The sequence below is a fragment of the Chlamydotis macqueenii genome, chromosome 2 (genome assembly GCF_036417535.1).
Source record: "Chlamydotis macqueenii isolate bChlMac1 chromosome 2, bChlMac1.mat, whole genome shotgun sequence".
NCBI lineage: Eukaryota > Metazoa > Chordata > Aves > Otidiformes > Otididae > Chlamydotis > Chlamydotis macqueenii.
The window spans coordinates 66861710-66875000 of record NC_141557.1 but is presented as its reverse complement, the minus strand read 5'-3'; the positions used below and the strand labels follow the sequence as shown (position 1 = coordinate 66875000).

Here is a 13291-nt window from a genome sequence, read left to right as displayed (position 1 = left end):
GGCTCTCCAGTGCCACGACAACGAAGTGAAAGTACCATCACAGTTGGTTGGCACCCGTGCAAACTTCGCTGACTTTGTCTAAACCAAGAACCAGCCATGAGGGAGTGCTGAATGCAGCTGGGAGAAGCCTTTAGACATGCTCTGTTTATTTCAGTGAGCATAATACATGTCAATTGTGCTTATGCTCCATGTCTACCCTTTGTCTGGCTCTTGTTACTTGTGTCTGAACATTCTCCCCATGGACATGTCTGGGCCGATGCAACAGACACACGTAGATATTGCATCCTATAACAAAGAGGGCTCTGGAAACTTTTAACCTGTCTATTTGGCTTTCTGTCTTGAATCCAGAGCAGTTTCTGGGAGGCCGTATGAGTTGCACCTTTGGACAGTCTCCAAAGAGCAATGTCAGAAGCACCTTGCCACGGAGTGCCTTCGTGCCAGGGCTTGCTTGGGGGATTGCTCAGAGCAATAACTGCAGTAACTACACTGGTGTGCAATGTCCTAAATTTCCTCCCACCCATGCTAGGGCTTCTAGATGCCTTCACACTGCCGTTAAGACAGATTTTGGAGTAAGAATGTCAACTGAGAGCTGTCGGGTGGAACCCATACCAGTTTTTCAGCTAGCAATGCTTTCGGCTTGGCTAGCTTATTCTTATTTTCTATCACTGAGGTTAATTATATAGATCCAAGAGCAGTATTAAATTTGAAATAGAAAAGGGCTTGACATGGACGTAATAGGTTCTGCTCTACTAAGGTGACATCGTTAGAGTTGTTAATTTTTTGTTCTATTACATATATGAGATCTTTTTTTTCTTTGCTAACTGTAATGATGATTCTGCATCTATGATTGTTTTTCACTACAGCATTTTTGGCTGTGGAAATAACTGGAAATTGTTACTATTTAGGCATCTATAGGGGCAAGCTTATATCTCCTTTTCACTTGTAGGCTGTAAAACTAAGGAATTTAAATTAATTGTGTACAGCTATTTTTTTCAGCTGAGAAACTCTTGTAATAAATATTATACCTCGTAAAATCTGTCTAGCGAAAGTAAGTAAACTGTTTTTAAGAAGGTGTATGTTTGCATTTTGGTGGAACATTGCTAGTAAGACAGGAGTTTTTCAAATAGCCATAGACGTTTTTTCTCTCTCTGTTCAGAGAAGACAAAGCAGATGGTTTGTGGAACACGCTGTCTTACTTGGTAGCCCAGTCAGGTCTGAAGAGGCTTCAGGCCTTGTATTTCTCAACATTTATTGCACTTGGTGAAAGACTCCACTGAAACGTGAGATAGAGCACACATTTACATGTCCCAAGAATTTGGGAACGACTATAGTGTACCTGATGGCTTGGTTTCATTGTGTTTGAACTATATTAGTTTTGAATGAAAGACTCTGAAGAGGATTGGGCAGGGATGTAAAGTATATTTTGTCTGAAAAAGTTTTAGAGGTCTGCACTTCATGTTATTCAGGGCATTTCCTAAACCAGGACAAACTATAAAACCTTTGCAGAGTGCCATGCTGTGGTGCACGCTCTTAAATACATATATTCAGCAATATATGTATTGCTTAAGCTGCATGTTTTTATGCTACTTGCCCCATTCCTGAAAAGGGAGGGGGTCTCATCTGTTCCTGATACTGCTTATCTTGTTTTTTGTCTTGCCAGTCATTCTTCTTGTATATTTGGTGGGATGTCCTTTTTATCTGCAGTCTCTTGTGTTTACCTTGTCTTGCAACTTTTTCTTCCTTGGATGCTACCACGTGCATCTATACAGGTTTTTGTTCCTGTCGTGGTCACATCACTCACATATGTACGCAGAATAATTATACACTGTGTCTGGCTACACCATCACAGTGTTACAAAGTTCAGTATTTTAGTGCACTTATATCTGGGTCCAATTACACCCTGACAAAATGATATTTTGAATATTACACTTATTTCTAGTCAGTTTTTCTATATGCTTGTATCCTTTGCTCTTCTTCTTCCTCCCCCCGATAGCTCCAGCAGTGCCGCACTCAGGCAAGACTCAGTGCTCAGCTGGGGTAGTGCCAGAAATGGAAGGGCCAACCTCCCTGCTTTGCCTATATATACATCTTGGAGACTCAGCCTTTTCAAAACCTGTCTGAAACTGGGAAAACAGCTGGGAGAGACGATGAGTGGTGTGATCACATGCAACTGGCTTATTCTTGCTAGAAATAAATGCCTTAGTAGCTGGCAGAGCATACATTACACTTTGGAAGCAGTAGTGAGGAGTGCAGGACTAGCACTAATATTGTAAATTCTAGGAGCCCTATGGAAGACTCTGTGTGAGTCTGTAGCCTGTAAGCAGTCATGGAGGTGAGGTTTTACCAGTTGTGGTAAGATTGCCCTGGTGACAGTAATGACAGAAGGGAACAAGTGCAGTGCTGTTATGGAAAACATGGGTTTGGAGGTCAGTAAAAAGCCATTGTCAGCTTCTTCCCTGCACGCCAATTCTGTTTGGTTTTGTCTTTCCTCTTTTTCCCCCTCCTGCTAAGCATTTCAGAGTCCTGACGAGAGCCAGGTAGCAAAAAATGGCATTGCTGCTATTTACATCAAGCAGAGCTTGATATGTGTCTTGTGTGTTATTTACTGGAACAGGGTTTGAGATGCCTAAGTCAACAAACTCAGAAGACAGAAGATACTTTCATGTGTTTGCTTCTGTGTTGCGAGCACATGTTTATGCAGAACTAGTGTGATTCACCCTTCTTTTTTTCCAAGCCAATTCTTTGTTGGGTCTTGTACTTCTGAGAAGTGTGTGAGGTAATTGAGTTACAAAACACGCAAAAGAAATATCATGATGATCCACCTGCTTATTATTTTGGTGCATACAGTGTGGTCTAAATAAGATTAAACTTCATACAACCTTGAAAGGAGAGATCAGTGTGCAACGTTGAACAGAAGCACAGGTAGCTTCTGTGCTGTCTTGGCTATTCTGCAAGTAGAAGGTGATCTGAAGGCATTTGGGAGGACAAGATTTTCTGCTGTAGCTGTGTGTGACCACAAGGCCGGGGCTAAACATTGGCAAAAAAGGCTCTTCTGCTAATGTTGACAGCCTGGCGCCCTGGGCAGCTGCCTGCCTGGCGAGTCAGGGCCTTGAGAGGCTGCAGCCTCTGAGAGAGGGGCTTGCATGCTGCTGCCAGCTACTGTTGTTAGAGGAGATGGGGAAACCCTTCCAGAAACAGGAGTTTTTCTGTTGCACTTCACCAGCAGGACGCTTAAAGGCTCCTCTGTTTTCCTTAATCTTTTTAAGAGCAGTTGTGCATTGCCCTGCCTCCTTCAGGTGGCTAAATATTGATGACAAACTGGTATGAAGGATCAGCATAATTAGTAAAAAGCATCAGGAGAAAAGCCTGAGAGCAGAGGAGACTGAGTAGATCAAAGACAAGGAGAAGGCAGATGACAAAGGGTGTGGGATGCCTGCTAAATGGAGCAAATGTACATGAATACTCTAGTGAAAGACTACTTAGTAAAACTTACGAGCAAGGGGAAAATTTAGATTTACCTTCATCTAGCCAGCACTGGGTTTTACTATCTCTTCTGTTTCTTTGTGCTAATTTTCAAGAAGGGCTTTGGTCCCCTCTTCTTCCTCCTCCTTCCCCTATCCTAGAAGACACCTGCATGTGTTCACGGCTGCACTAGAACACTACCTTCTCCTCTTCCTAAGTAGACCTTGTGCTGCAATGCCCTACTTACTTTATATAAAGTTCACCTCAGATTGTTTTCTGCTTCCACCCACAGGTAGCAAGCTGTCAAGTTTTGACATTTTGGATTTTTTCCCAGCTTGACATTTGAAATGTTTCTGAATAGCTTTGTTTTAAAGCTATAAAAAAAGAAAATTTCCACACTGGCTAATATTGGCACTGAACACATAGCACTTTTACAGTAATTTAGATGGTTTAAGAACTTCTTGCATGCATTTCTGGGCAGAGTTACACCAAAGGCAGAGCTAGCAGAGGTGCCAAAAGGGCACAAATGTACCCATTGATGGATTGTACTATTCAGGAAGAATACATATTTCTGAAGTCAACAAAGGTGGCAGCGTCTAGGTGGTGGCCAAAAGAAGACAGGTGAGGAAGAGGGAACTAACATGTTTAATGACAGCACCACATTGGTGAAGTTGGTGTTATCTCCATTTAACAAATGAAGAACCAGATGTGAAGTTAGTTGTCAGTGCCTCAGAGTGCCACAGTAACTGAGCCAACCTGGACATAAGCCTCGTGGTCATGTCTGTTCTGTAGCTGTTGGTAAGGCCAGGCTTAGTCTGATGCAGATTTGTTTGCAAGAGAAATGGTGTTCACAGCTGGTTCGGTTTTGAGAAGGCTGAGTTTCTCTGGTGCTGTTCTGCAGCCCTTTTCTGTTTGGTGGTACCACTTCATAGCAACAGTTACGAGGAACCTATCCTGACTTTTGTGAAAGGCTGCCAGGATGTGGCAGGCCATATGTAAATTGGTTTTACACTGCGTATCTGAGCCGAATCGAGCACCGTTGGTGGCAGATCTTTTAAGAGAAACCTGATGACAATATATTTCTCAGATATACTTGAAAGATACTCTGAAAAATAGGCTTGTGGAGCAGTGGGAGGCCATTATATTCTAGTCTATTTTCATGTTTTCTTGATGTTTTCACTTGGTCATGACAAAATGCTTGTCAGTGATGTTATTCCTCCTCTTCTGCTGAGCCATGAGATAACCATATGTCATTTGAGGCTAAAGGGTCATTTTTTTTAACTTTCTTTCAAGCACCTTTCTCAGTAAAGCCTTATGTGGCCTGATCTTCTGTCCATTTGAAAGCAACTTTATTTACCACTGCATGTGGTCCTTAGCAGTTAAAATATAGACTGGGTGATACAAATGCATATTTCATTGGACTTCTGTTTTTCACTTTAAACCATGCCTATAATAAATTTATCTCTAACATATTAATAAATATCTCTTTCTGTGGTGTACTTTTAAAAACTTCCTTTAATTGGAAAAGCCTCACATTTTTTTCCAAGCGGAGTGCAGATGCCTCCGAGCTAAATGCCGATAGACTTGATTCATCTAGTTTTAAGACATGTTGAGAAATACTGAGAGATTCCAGGAGTTTGATTAGCACACGTTAAAAGCTACTAGCCTGTTTTAGAGATTGAATGTGCAGAAGTGCAGATGTTATGACAATGATGAACGTATTACTAATGTTATGTAGATCTGTCATAAAGAGTATGGGTACTGTTTTGGGGAGGACTGCATATTTATTTGAGTACATGATTAAATGCTGAGTGGATCAAGTGGTTAAATTTAGAGTTCTGACAGGAACTGTCTCACTGAAGTCAGTAATACTACATATCCCGTTTAAAACTACAAGACTATTCCCTTGTTGTGTGTATGCACTGTAGAACAGGTAACATTTGTAAATGATGAGAAAGAAACGAAAGCTATGTCTTATTGAACAAACACTGCCCAGAACTGAAACAAAAACTAAATGCCTATCTGTTGATCTGTTCTGAAGCATAAGACACTTTGGAATGCCAACTGAAAACTTTTGTTTTCTCTCCATATACAGTCATTTTTTTTCACCCTCCCAAATTTTGAGTTCGTAAAAAGGCTAAGCTAAAAAAAACCCGAAACCAATACAGTATTGATGACAAATCTGGAAGAGAGATTTAATGTTTAAATCAGCTTGTGGATTTTAAGATGGAAACCTCAGGTTTTCTTAATTTTTCTGAAATCAAAATTGTCTTCAAGTTATATTGCATCCTGGGCTGCATCAAGAGGAGCGTGGCCAGCAGGTCGAGGGAGGTGATTCTCCCCCTCTACTCTGCCCTGGTGAGACCCCACCTGGAGTACTGCGTCCAGTTCTGGACCCCCCAACATAAAAAGGACATGGACCTGTTGGAGAGGGTCCAAAGGAGGGCCACAAAGATGATCAGAAGGCTGGAGCACCTTTCCTATGAGGACATGCTGAGAGAGTTGGAGCTGTTCAGCCTGGAGAAGAGGAGGCTCCAGGGAGACCTTATAGCAGTCTTCCAGTACCTCAAGGGGGCCTACAGGAAAGATGGGGAGAGGCTGTTCAGTAGGGCCTGTTGTGATAGGATGTGAGGTAATGGTTTTAAAATAGAGGGGGGTAGATTTAGATTGGATATTAGGAAAAAATTTTTTACAATGAGGGTTGTAGAACACTGGAACAGGTTGCCCAGAGAGGTGGTGGATGCCCCGTCCCTGGAAACGTTCAAGGCCAGGTTGGATGAGGCTCTGAGCAACCTGATCCAGTTGGGGATGTCCCTGCTCCTTGCAGGGGGGTTGGACTAGATGACCTTGAAGGTCCCTTCCAACCCTAACCATTCTATGATTCTTTATGTTAGTAGGAAAGACCTTCTTGTTTTGGCAAGATGCCTTCAATCATTTCTTGCATTTTTATATTTAATGTAGATCATGCCCTAGTACTGGTTAAGAAGTAGATCCTTTTTTCCCCTTTCCACAATTTAATTAAATACAAATTCTCTTACATGCCCCATACCAACTGCTGCACAGTGGCTAGCAGCAGTATCTGTAGCATTTGACAGGAAAACAAGCCAGCGCTTTTAATTTCTTTCTTATTCCTAGCCGTACCTCCATGTTTCTTAATAAAACTACCTGTTCAATTTTGTCACGTCACATACATGGTTTCCTTTTATCCTTTTGCATCCAAACCAATGAGGCTGCATTTAGGGAGCTGAAGAGCTGCGTGCAGATGGGAGACAAGCAAGGTAATGGAACATGTCAAGATGCTTGAAGCAGCAATATGTAGGAACAATTGAGATCCATCTTTTGTCTCTGGTACAGAGATTATCTGAAAATGGCTTTGAATAGAAACATAAGATTTCATAGTAAGAGGGATAATAGTACCTTTGTCACATAATTACCTAGTGACATAATACTGAAATTGTTCTTTGAACTAATTTTTATGTTAAAATGCAGAATTATTATGGTTTCTCTGCAGATTAAATACATTGCCAGACTTTTTTTTTTTTGGCCAGTACATTAAAAATCCCCTCCATACAATGTACTTTAGGGAAAAAAAAAAGTTGAAGTTAGAGCAACATGTAGGAGAAGTGTTGAAATGAAGAATCCATGAATAGCCTGAACAGAATTTTCTATTCCTGGGGCTCACAGCTGACCGTAGAAAACACTTTCAACGATTAGGGGAAGTGGTTATTACTGAAGAAGGACTTTTTTATGTTATTAGTTCCTGCATTCCTGGAATGGGCTTTTCGGTGCTTTTTAAAAGATTCTTCCCTTGTGTTGCGACATACACTTTCAACAAAACCTTAGCTCCAGGAGAGGAACGTGTGCTTGGAGCATATGTAAATATTTACCTAAATTGTAATCTTTCTTACATGTCCTGCAAGATAAAAAAAGAGATGCATATATGTCGCATGATAATTTGATCCAGGTACTTTACAGGCCTTAACTGAGTAGCATTTTGTGAACTAGGTAAATTAATATTGACCTTATTTTATCGAACAGAGGAAGGTGATGTCCTGAAAGACAAAAACAGCATAAGAGGAAAAAAAAATTCTTGCCCCCAAATGCTTAGACAGCAATTTGTTTGGAAAAAGTGTAATTATGCATTATGAACCTCAAGCAGAGAAAAAAATTACTTGTTGTACTCTTTCCACTGAGGTTGACAGTAGTCCAGCAGGAGCAAAACATGCTTGGCAAAGGTAGATCAGCACCAAAACCTTCTGTTAGGTGTACTGAGTTTTAGTGGTGGAATTACATTATCACATTTGAATTGATCCTCTTGCTGATTGCATCAGGATTTTGTTACGTATCCCAGAACACAGATATGTATGTGGTATAGTTGCTCAGTGGGGAAAATCAGAGTAAAGTGAATGTAACTGGTTAGGGTACACTTTCGGATATGTAAGTTGAAATTCCTTGTGTTGGTGTCTGCTGTTTATTTGAGGAATGAATGTAATGGAGCCAAACTTTCAATTTCATCCGTAGTCAGCAGGATTCAAACCTGTTCAGCAAGACCTCAGGAGATTTTTAGTCTGTTGCCTCAACCATTCTGCTTTGATTATGTGACGCATTCGTGGAAGCCTTGCTGTGCTGGTAGGAAAGTCACTGGTGATGATTTGCTCTGGCCGTGGAGAGTAAGATGATGGTATGACAGTCATTGTGAGCCACAGGTCCCGTGGTGTGGCCTCTCCAGCCACCGACTGATCTTTGTGCTTGTAAGTCACCACACTGCAGGAAATTGGCGGGAGAGTGTAGCCCAAAGGTGATTTGCATGACCTGTTGATTTGCATGTCAAGATGAAGAGCCTTTCAGGGAACTCTAATACCAAAGAAGACTGAGTATCTTGATCCTACCTCACTCTGTAGAACAATTAAGTAGCATATGTAGTGTATGCAGTTTTCCTAACTGAGATACTGCTGATTTTTGTAGACAAAATGCATGAAAAGTCTTACTGTTTTATGTCTCTATAATGTATTCTCCGTAGTGTGGGAGGACTTACTGCTGAGAAGGTCAGTCATGATTCCTTACATAGACATTGAATCTTCTTTTAATCACATTTGCAGCCTGTACATCTTTTCAGAGACTTTTAATTTGCCACTTTTCAAGTAAGTAGCTAAATTAGTAGCTGAGCTGTAAATAATAGTAAAACCTCTCTAAAAACAGTCTTACTGTAAAAGTGAAGGCATATTTAAAAATTTTAGTGATCTTCCACTGTCTCTTCTTTGCTGCTAGCTTGTGAAAGAGTGAACAAGAAGTTTAAATCTTCATTCATGTACAGACTTAGGTAAAAAACTTAATCCATCAGTGGTAAATGTCAAATGCTTCCTTTGAGTTTCCCAGCACCTTTAAGTCTGTCCATCAGCTTCTTGAATTGCACCCACAGCACCTTCTCCAAGCACAGAAAATCAAGGCAAAAGATTAAATACCTGTAAAATCTGTTTAACAGGGAGCTTTTCTGTGAAACATTTGAAGATCCATGGCACTGCACAGACCTATGATAAATTCTCTCTAAGTCACCCTCTGAAAGAACAGCACCCTCTAAAAGTATTGCAGAAGGCTCCTGTTGCTTACCTGTCCTCACCTACAACCAAGAAGTAAGCTAGAAGAGAAGGAGAATCCAGATGTATTAGCAATCCTCAGAAACCTCTGTTCTCCTGGCTTGGTACCCCTAACGATTTAGATACTGCATGTTGAAACTGATCACAAAATCCGTACTGTGACTCGAAGCTCCTTAAGAGCTTCATGCCCGTCCTTGCATGGAAGGATGATTGTCGGTGCTCTGAGCTTGTGTCTGGGAAGTCTAAATTAAGAACAAGCCTCTGGGCTGCTGCTAGGCCTGCAGTGACTTCTCAGGCTTTGTCCTCCCTCTGTAACTGGCTGACCTGAGCTGCCCCCAGAATACAAATCCACTGTACCATGCTGTCAAAACAAATTACTAAATACCAGGCAGCACGACAGAAGAGATAGAAGCCAGGATCTTAGCGAAACTAAAAGGTTGCTCTCCCATGCTTGCTGAGGAATTAAGGCAAACTAAATGCTTTGGTGGGAAGGAAACATTCCCCCTTCCCCAAATGCTGCCCTGAGACTTGATCCAGAAAGTAATCAGTCTGCCATGAGGAGAGGGAGTGAGATGTAAGGAGGCTCTGCTGGAGCATCACCCACATGTCTAAGAAGCGCACCCAAGACACTGCAGCATGTGCTGGCTTTGGGGAAGGGACTCACAGAGGGTAGAATTTTCTGTTTGCATTGTTCGTGGTGGAGGCTAGGTGCAGGCAGAAGCCAGGGAGGATATTTGTGCAGGGAGTGAGCACTTAATACCCTGTTTCTCCTGTGATATGATCTGAAGCATGTGGGCAATGCAAGGTACTTAATGAATGTGGGGCTGCAGGAGCAGGTCACCCACAGTCTCCATCTGCATCCACAATGGCACTGGGAGCCATCTTGGGCGCTGGGGACACTTTTTTGGCTTTCCCTATGTCACCCACTGCCACTGCCCAGACTGTGGTGGCTGCAGATGTGGGCAGGGCCCCAGCTGCTCTGGTGTCTCTGGGGTACCTGCTCCCGGGCACCACCGTGGTTATGTACCTGCTTCTGCTTACTGCTCTGCGGAGGAGCTGTGTGTCCTGGTGGGGTGATATGATCTGGTGGTTGAACTGACATTTTAGAAGCACTGTGCCTAGATGCCTTTGGAAGAGGTAGGCAAGGAGGTGGGACAGGGCCCTGCAACTGCTTGAATAGTAAAAGAATAGCTCCTGGTTAAACCTTGGCTGATATTCCTTAGGGAGCTAATACTGCCTTTAGTTACTGACATGATTTCTTTTTTGCTCTTCACCTGTGAGTATCTCCCTCACTTCTCACACACTGCTTGCACCAGCAATTCCTTACAGCCTGCTCTGCTGCTTTCTTATAGGAGTGTATGCTGTATCTGAATTAATTAGTGCTTAATGAGCTGGATATTTAAGGCTTACCATTTAGGTTATACCCCTACGTTCCTCTAAATGAATATACTTAAAATATTTGCAAATCAAAAGTAAGCTCATTTAAAATGCCACTAAGTTAAGCTGATTCTACTTGCTTGAACTAATATCTCCGTATAGTTCATCAGAATTAACCACTACGTGTGGATGTGGGTGATTCAGTAGAGAGACAGACAGAATAATAAAGAAACCTCATTTCCATTTGTAAAAGTCCTAATTATCCTGACATTTAAGAGGGTACCAGCTTTCCAATAAAAATACAAATGAGGAAATTTCTTTAATCAGAGCACAATATGCAAGGCCTTCTCAGAACACTCCACACTCACACAGACTTGAATGTTAAATATCTATAAAAACGGTTTGTGAGGAGTCTCAGGGCTTTACTGGACTGATGCTCTGAAAGGCTGTGATTTCCTCATAACCCACCTAAGTAGCTTTTGAATTCAGTGCCTGCTGTGAAAGTTGGCAGAGAGGCAGACCTTATGCTTTGATGTATTTCTTGAAAACTAATGGAGCAGTAAGGGAAGAAGTCAGTAGTACTGAGGAGGAAGAGAGGTTTATCATACGGGCATAAAATACGAATCTGTAGGAAACAAAGCTGCATTAGTCCTGCTGCTTGTAAAATATGTTGATTTTCATTTACAATAAACTATGTAAGCTGATACCAAAATCTGCCAGAAATCCATATTTTGTTATTCTGCTAACAGTGATTTGCCATTTACTATCTGCTTTATCATTATTTTGAGGAGACTTTGTTGTTTTGTTTGATTTAGAAATTAGCTCACTTAACTTACCTGTGCAGTTTGGAGATACAATTTGAGCACCCATTGCACTAGTTTTATGCCATGATTTTATTAAAGACTGTATAATATGTGTTAGAAAGACAAGCTGAATATATTTGAAACTGGCATGCCAAAGATGTGGGGAGAACAGAGGGCTTTTTCTTTTGTTGGAGGAGGAAGGCCTGCCATTTTTGTGTAATGAAACAATTTGGAAATATTAATAAGAAGGACTCCATACTGGAAACTGACTTTGCAGTCCTGCTCAATAGACTAGAGGCTGATGATAAATCACAGTAAACCATGGAAATTACCTGATCTCTGTGGAGGAGGTTGGGGAGGAGGGAAAGAACTGACAGCTGCACATCTTCTAGGACAGGTTATAATCTCCTAACCAGGTTATACACCCCCTGCCTTTTTATGCAGCTGGGCACAGTAGTCTCTTACAAATGAGGTCGTCTACAATGGAGACTGCTGGCTGAGAGTCTGAATTAAGAACACAGGCAGAAAGACAAAAGAGCGAAGCCTGTTCAATTAGGATGAAATATAGTCGTGTGTGTCCCCCCTCGAATTCTTCTATCCCAGTTTAGCAGAGCATAGGGGTTGTTAGCACTGAAAGGTCTGGCTTGCTGACTTGGGTAAACGCAATGCTCAGCAGATGAAGTAATGCATAATTAATTGTTCTTTGTTGCATTCTTTCCAATGTAATGACTTGTAGCATTCGTGCTTATAATAATTGATGTTTTCTGTGTGCAGGAGCTTCAGCACAGACAATTAAGGAAGTGGAAGTGGTAGCTGTGCAGCATCTCTAGCATCTGTGTGTTACCAACATATGAGCTATAACTTTTTTTTCTTTTCTTACTTGTTTCTAGTGCCTAAAACAGTACATGCAGCTGGCAATTCAAGAAGGTTGTGGTTCTCCTATCACATGTCCAGACATGGTATGCTTGAACCATGGGACCCTACAAGAAGAAGAGGTATCAACACTTTTTTCTTTCTCTTTTTTTTTTTTTTTTTTTTTTTAACATACCCCCCCCCCCCCCCTCCAACTTCTTTGTCTACATAATAAGTATGATCATACACTTTTCCCTCCCTTTGATTACCTTTAATGAGCTTTTGGCAAGAAGCCTGACTGACAAGAGGAACTAGAAGGGAACAGATGTTTTTCAAGAGTTTTGCTCCTTTTTCCCTCCCTCTGTGCCTTGAGGAAAGGCTTACTTGGCATCCAGACAACCTCTCAATTACCCATGCAGGTGACTTAACCAGAATACCCTGCATCCCAGAATTGTTGAGCCTCTATTGGTACTGTCAGTTAAATCAGATTTGATTTGAGTGCAAACACTGAAATTCTTACTCCTCTCTTGACTCAAGAGCAAGAACTCAAACTGATGGAATGCAAGGCCAGAATTTCTTTGTGCATGTTTATATTGGGCTGCAAGAACCAATGTGCAGCCTAATAGAAACAGGCAAGACTCTGTATAGTTATAAGGAGAGAAAGGTACTCCAGCTTCCAGAAAGGTACTCCTACTTCCAGCCCTGGTGGAAGTAGGTCTTAGTAGATATGAGAAGTATCTTCATTTCCAAGGCAGAGCTGGGAGAGGTTGAGAGCACAGAAGCTAAATGAGGTTTAGGCAGAGCTGCCTGCACGTCTGGCATGTGCACAATCTCCCAGAGTAACTGGAAGGGTCAGTTTGAAAGTTGGAGGTGGAGAAACTGGAGGAAAATGTGCTCCTCAGACCTTCTTGTGCCCCTTGGGACAATGGGGTTCAGGAGGCTGTAGATGGTCCCTACCAAGCTGCCTGACGGCCTCCCAGCAATGCTCAAGTAGCCTCCAGCCTGACTTAGGGCTGGTGTAAAGTTTCTGAATTGGGCTTAGTGCTGAACCCATGACATGGGGCGGAGCTGTTGGCAGCGTGGCTGGAACAGTCATTCATATGTGCCAGCTGTTCTGTGCGTCTAGAAGGCCATGGAAAACTGCAGGCAAATCTGATGTTGCCCTGCGGCTGTTTGTGCTTGCTTGCTTTGTGAGCCAGGTAG

The 13291-nt window shown here is 42.0% G+C and overlaps 1 protein-coding gene across 3 annotated transcripts in view; it reads left to right on the top strand.

Moving 5' to 3' along the window:
- The window catches only part of RNF144B (ring finger protein 144B), a 92471-nt gene that overhangs the window by 54845 nt on the left and 24335 nt on the right, over window positions 1–13291 (top strand). For all 3 annotated transcript variants that reach the window (XM_086743168.1, XM_086743170.1, XM_086743169.1), the window contains exon 3: window positions 12127–12231. In XM_086743168.1, coding sequence (XP_086599294.1) covers window positions 12127–12231 — 105 coding nt within the window. The remainder of the gene's footprint in view (window positions 1–12126; window positions 12232–13291) is intronic.